This window comes from Leuciscus leuciscus (genome assembly GCF_965113295.1).
Source record: "Leuciscus leuciscus genome assembly, chromosome: 23".
Taxonomy (NCBI): Eukaryota; Metazoa; Chordata; class Actinopteri; order Cypriniformes; family Leuciscidae; genus Leuciscus; species Leuciscus leuciscus.
In genome coordinates, this window is record NC_138747.1 from 31010095 (window position 1) to 31016777 (window position 6683).

Here is a 6683-nt window from a genome sequence, read left to right on the forward strand (position 1 = left end):
GGTACATGTAAAAGCATTGAACCGAAACAGTACGGTGCATGAATATACACTGAGAATACACGGCATAAAAATAAATAAAACTCGCGTGCAAATGAATTAATGCGGAACTACTGTTAGTCACGCGGGTTATTTAGGGACGCCAAATCTGTAGCTCCGCCTCAGCTCTGAAGCGCCGTGGCTATAATGAACAGGCTGCGATGTCAAGATTGCAATGCTGGAATATGTTGGTTGGTTGTGTGCGTGTGTGTGTGTGCGAGTGTGAGTGTGTGAGAGAGAGAGAGAAAGAGATAGGCGCGGACGCGATCGAACAGTGGAAACATAAAAACATTCTCCGTCATTTTGTTCAGGACATCATTCAAACTGCAAAGTGTTTACTTATATTTGTGTACACTCTCAATAAAACAAAACATTCTGCTTACACAATTACTTAATCTCATTATTATTAAATATCAATAAAAAATTGAGCAACATTTTTTTATCGTTTTGATTCATAGGTGTCTGTGGGCAATGCCAGCCCATGGCCTCAGCTGTAGAGAGCATGTGCTGCAGAGAGGTGGGTGCATTCTGGGCCCTGGTTGAACAGCTTACCCCTCACCCATGCCTCACACAACACCCTAGTTTTGAGGCATGCTGTCTGAACCCCTTTGTTCTCAAGATTGCCTACTTGAACTTCAGGCAGGAACATGGACCTCTAGAGGCTAGCAGTCATGAGTACGTTAACACATTTACATTTTTTTATGAACAGTTTCATTTTCATCAGAAAATTTGTCTAGTGAACCACAATAATAAGTGGTTCTGCAAGTGCATTATAATAAAACAATTCAGTTATCCATATCCAATTAAACTGTTACATCCCCCTATCCTTAGGCAATACCGCTACACAGCATATAGACAGGTGGTACGTTGGGCCTATGGCATTCTGGGGAGGCACATCCGGAGGCCCTTGCCTTCTTGTGTTGTTTCAGACATCAGAAGACAGTTTCAAGAAGGTGGAACATACAAAGGTTTTGATTGGCCTCCTTTGGGTGAATATTAATAAAAAATAATTCTTATCACAAGCTGTAATATAGTATGACTCGTACTGTATAGCAAGGCTTACTTAGCCTACTACTCGTCCTACCTTTGACAAGCATAAAATAAACCATACTGGCAGTCAGGATAAAAAAAAAAAAACACACTACACAGAAGACAATTCTATTTACAGAAAATGTGTTTATTGACAGAAGGTTATGAAATAAACAAAAGTAGACAAAACCAAAACATGCAGCATGCAAACAGGATTAGTACCCAGAGACAAACTTTACACACACCACAGTGCACCACAGACACACCACAGTGCATAAACAGAAAGCAGATAAAATAATATGTGAAACACAGAAAGGTGATAAGGCACTACCCACAGTTACCCACAATTAGGCACCAACAATTACATGCAAACAAAAGTAGACAAAACCAAAACATGCAGCATGCAGACAGGATTAGTGCACACACAGACAAACTCAGTTGAGTTACACAGAAACAAGGGTTAAGAACAGCACACCAAAAAAAGTTAGAAAGTATAAAAAAGAATCCACAATACATACCCACTCTTGACGTTGTCATGGATCATAACTATAAACACATGTTATTCAAACAGCAAGATTTTTAAAATTGGTCAACTCTGCAAAATCACAGTACTGTATTAGAGATGGTGGAAATAGGGAGATTACCCAGAAGAATGCAGTAAGCAAGATTGTGTAACAATAAAAACAAACATTTATACAATCAAGATAATAATTAGTAAATGAATTATAAAATCTAATGGCTTTTGCTAAAGCGTGATTGTTGAGCTAGGTGAAGACTAACTGCCTCCTCCTTTGAAATTATGTGGCCAGATTTGGAGAGGGGAGCAGGTGCATCAGAACCCAAGGCAGCACTGCACTCTTGTAGAGCCTTTGGTGATCTAGAGTACCTGTCTTGGAGAGATTCCATGAGTGCTGATGCATAACCTGGGTTATAGAAAAACATGTATATTCAGTAACATTACCAATGACTCATGCACTAAAACAAGTACATCTCACAATATGACAGAACTGATTGAAACTGCTAACCATATGAAGGCTGCTGCTTGATGGGGCGCACAACCCAGCCACCTTTACGGAACCTTGGGTAGCTCACAGCATAGCACTCCTCACCGTCAGCCGTCCGCGCAACCTCTCGACTACTATTGTAGTTGTAATGTAGAGCTGCCAAAAAAAGCCTGAAGAAAAGCAAAAAAAAAAACAGAGTATGAGACTGACATGTCTAGAATGATGAAATAACGACACAGGTTATTCCATTGCATAGCACTGACCTACTGTACATTCCAAGATATGAAAACCCAGTGTGTTTGGGTGCAAAGTGGAGGATGAGGGAGTGAAATGCCTCCAACGAGTATGTCTGGTACTGTGGGGATAGCTGCCGTATATCCTTCAGTAGTGCTGCCCTAGTAGTCACACTCTCCAATTTCGTTGCTACTGTTGAGCCTGCATGGACATGTTTTACTGATATTACTACATGTTCTTTGACTGTACACACAGATGAGGAATATCAGTATAATTTCTTTCTTCACATTTACCAAAACCATACAAATATGTTATAGCTGGAGTACACCTGTAGCAAAATATACCAAGCATAAACCACGACCTTGAATATCAGAGCATTATTGCATTCTTTAACATTCTGATGGTGTACCTGGTTCTAGCCACTGCTTGTTTCGCTGTTCCCCCTCCAGAGGTGGGTATGAACAGCAGGGAAATGCAGGGGTGTCATGTTCATGAATATCCTGAACATGGTTCACCAGGCTTTGCCATTTGGCCTGCATCACATCTGGATCACCATCAGGAGTTGAAGCAGCAGTACAGTACAGGTGGTTGACAATGGCTGGCTTCCACAGCTTCAGGTCCTCACAGTGCCTTTCTTTAGCGGCAGCATCCAAAGCCTTCCCTAGACCTGTTTCAGAACCAAAACAAAGTATTGATGGAAATGTATTTACAAGACTTAACTTTATAAAAGGCTACCAACAACAGGATACATACTTTTTCCAACATGCCAGACATCAAAGAAATGTTTTGTTCCTTCAGAACACAGCTCCTCTCGCACCCACTTGGCAATCTGTGTAGAAAGACACAACCCCTCAAATACAGAAATAAAAACTAATGACTCACTCAAAAAGTGCACCTCTACCAAGGCTCGAATAACTATTTGTGGTTGTGTCAGTCTGTCAGGAGTCTGTCTAAATGTGAAAATACTACAGACATTGTATTACTATAAATATACAACTTTACCTGCCGATGTCTGTCTGTGGTGAGGGTCGACACATGTAGGTTCTGGTTCTTTAAAAAAACCATGCTGCGCTTCAGACCCTCAAGCTCACACCAGGTGCTGTTTGGGACCTCAGAGCTCTGTAACATGTCACAGACAGTGTAACACTTGAAATCTGGTAGTGGAACTGAAAACATTTTTTAGATAGCATAATACTCACCTGGACAAGCTGAAGATCTATGATCTTGTTTGTTCTCTCCTCTATCAAGGAGTAAGTGCCATACTTTGCACAATGCCCAGGGGAATCTGACCTAAGAATGTTAAAAATTGAATTAATGAGTTGCAATGTAAACATTTTCCATCTTAGATGATGCCAACAGTGCATTTACCTGCAGTCACCAGAGATTGCCAGTCCGCCGCCCATCTCCTTTAGTTCCCTAATGACCCCTGTCTGTTCATTCTGCCAGGCCTGCATAACGACTGGGATTGTGTAGAGGTGCTGGTGGCGGAAGAAAGTCCTCGCACTGATGCACTGAAGACCAAACAGTGCCAGCATCCTCAGCGTTTGTGTGGCCATACAACCCGAAAAATGTATGGCCCCACTGAGAAGAAGGTTGCAAACAGGCATATTTCTATGCAACATGGGCTGATTCTGCCAATAACGCTCATAGCCACATGTTGCACAGACCTAGATGTATAGAATGCAAAAAAAAAAAAAAAAAAAAAATACAACTATGTTAGGAGTCACAATTACACCTTGAAATATATAACTCAATTTCACTAAAAACTATACGGTTTATTTAAATTGTATAAACAGTGGAATTTACAAACATCATCTTACTTGTTTTATTTTGATAAAAGTTCCCTCCTTCTGGTTCATGCTACCCTTGCTTTCCCCACAACATGCAGGGCAAATTGTGAATAGGGACATCAACTGGCTTTCACAGACAATAAACTTATCAGCCATGCTGAAAAACAAACTCATTCCTGTTATTCTCTAACTGTCCTATCACAATAAAGGCAAAAATGCTCAACAACTATACTTAAAGCACACATTCACAGAACCTTCGAACCACAACAGAATTTCTTGACAGTCAAAATCTAAAACCAAAGTAGTCTAATTGCCTTACTTGAGTTCTGGGTTAGACTCCTGTGGCAGTGATGAGTCACTCATCATCTCCTCCTCCTCCTCTGGCATCCATGACATATCATGGTCGCTGTCTATGAGAGAGCTGGTCTCATCGTCACTTTGAACAGGACTGGGCAGAGGGGTTGAAGTGGTCTTGACTTTTGGTGTTACTGTCTGTGTCCCCACACTGACCATCTTCGGCCTTACCTGAACAGCTGTGATTAAATGAAGGCCTTGCATTATAAAAAGACACAACCAAACCAATATGACAGCCTGGGTTACACACTCTAGAGTGGGTTCGCCAACTAGAAACTAAATCTGCGTTAAATAGCGCCACAGTGACAAGTCAACCTCAGATATAAGACCAATTATATCCTACCTGCTGAACGTCGCAAAGGTCTAATGTTGCACTGTGAGCCACTGTGATGGACAGATGCTGGTGGGTAATAGGCATCTGGGTCTACCTCTGGTTCTGGGTCAACATCCACTGTATGGCTGACTGTGGGTGCATCCATCCGTGACGGTCCCGCTGCATCTTCCAAAAGCTGAAGGAAATAAAGCAGTCAACATACATCCTTGAACAAACGGACTAATGATATTTTACTGCATTTTTAAAACAGGAAGAGAATAATGCGAAACACAAAAATTACAACATAATGACAAGGTTGCTGACTATGATCACAACGCTAACGTTAGCTAGGCAATTGCTACAATCAAATGAGTATTTATAAGAGTAAGGCCATACGTATTTTTGACATCAAATCGTGTTTTCACATAAACCACGCAATTATCTTATTAGACTTACAGTGAGCACTTTCCGCTTCATCAGGGCATTCGACCGTCCGGCTCGTTGTTGACCAGCTCGCTGTCCCTCGTCGACCTCTTCTACTAACGTTACAGTAGCATACACCGTAGGCACCGCATCAGCTACCAGTCTCATTCGGGTTTTAAATCCCATTTTATAACCCATGAGATCTCCAACAGCGTAGTCCTTCTCAGTGAAATGGGCGCTACAAATGACCGAAGTCTTGGATACGGAAGCAGCACTGAAATCAGCGCGTTTGGTCCGAACAAACTTGACCCAGGCACGGAACACAGACCTGCTTTTTGGGAAAAAGTGGACTCTGTGACCGGTTTTAACGGTGTTTTTGCACCCAGCACAAACGCAGTAATTCACCATCGTGAAAATACGCCTGCGTATACCTAACTAACTAACTTAAATAACTAACTAACTTAAATAACTAACTAACTAACTAACTTAAATAACTAACTAAATAAATAAATGTCCTAATCACTAATTCTCTCGCTCTATCACTCGTACAATTATCAACACAGCTCAAAAAACTTCTCCTCAACTCTGAACTGGGGAGGCGTCTCCCTCTTATGACGTCAAGCGATTCGTTTGGGGGGAGGAGCAGTTTTAAGCGAGTACTGAAAATAACGAACTTTTTCATCTTATATTCTGCCTTTAGGTATCGAAAAACATAAAAAACAATACATCAACTTGTCAAACGTGTATTTCCCCTAACTATTTTGTGTTTATCTAAAAAAAAAATTAACCTGACATATACACTTTAACAAACTTAATGAAGTGGTCAAAATCATGTCTGCCCACTCCATTTGTCTCACGATATTCGGGATCATCTTATCTTATTCATGCTTTTCACTTTTCATATAATCAACATGAAATAAAAATAAAAAAGTAGCCTATATTATTTTATTTAAACATGAATATGAAACTAAATCGTTTTTTAATGACTGGGCTACAACACATAGGCCTATTTAGACATACAAAATATTGCACATATTTTTCATCCGCTACCCGCCCGCAAGGAGTTCATTATCCGCCCGCGTCCCCGCCCGTGAATTTTAGGAATGTCACAATCCACCCGTTTTAGCCACTTTTATGCGGGTACCCGCGGATACCCGCGGGTACCCGACCCGTTGCAGGACTCTGCCTTGTGGTACGCCTTACTGAACTTGTGATTGATGAGACATCTCTTCATTTACTGCTACAAACTGATAACGGTCAGATAAGTATGATTTAAACCATGCTAATGCAATTCCACTAATGCCAACATAATTTTCGAGTCTATTTAAAAGAATGTTGTGGTCAATAGTATCAAATGCAGCACTAAGACTGAGTAACACTAATAGAGAGATACATCCACGATCGGATGATAAGAGTAAATCATTTGTGACTCTAATGAGAGCTGTCTCGATACTATGGTACGGTCTAAATCCTGACTGAAAATCCTTGCAGATATCATTT

General features: G+C 40.9%; 1 protein-coding gene across 1 annotated transcript; it reads right to left on the bottom strand.

Annotated features, from left to right (window-relative positions):
* Nucleotides 1-607: 607 nt before the first annotated feature.
* Nucleotides 608-5971, bottom strand: LOC309488273 (uncharacterized protein). The gene is made up of 12 exons (XM_082156432.1): nt 5217-5971; nt 4791-4956; nt 4413-4626; nt 4124-4250; nt 3672-3970; nt 3503-3593; nt 3306-3422; nt 3057-3132; nt 2713-2970; nt 2333-2504; nt 2091-2239; nt 608-1988 (listed from the first exon to the last, which is right to left on the bottom strand). Exons 1-12 carry the CDS (start codon nt 5589-5591, stop codon nt 1798-1800), a joined length of 2235 nt encoding a protein of 744 aa, XP_082012558.1. The 5' UTR covers nt 5592-5971; the 3' UTR covers nt 608-1797.
* Between the last annotated feature and the right edge of the window lie 712 nt (nt 5972-6683).

Coding starts and splice junctions, on each gene's coding strand:
- LOC309488273 (XM_082156432.1), bottom strand. CDS start 5,591: ATGGTGAATTACTGCGTTTGTGCTGGGTGCAAAAACACCGTTAAAACC. Junction 3,423..3,502: donor TAGATCTTCAGCTTGTCCAG/GTGAGTATTATG, acceptor GACATGTTACAG/AGCTCTGAGGTCCCAAACAG. Junction 2,505..2,712: donor CAAGCAGTGGCTAGAACCAG/GTACACCATCAG, acceptor ATGTCCATGCAG/GCTCAACAGTAGCAACGAAA.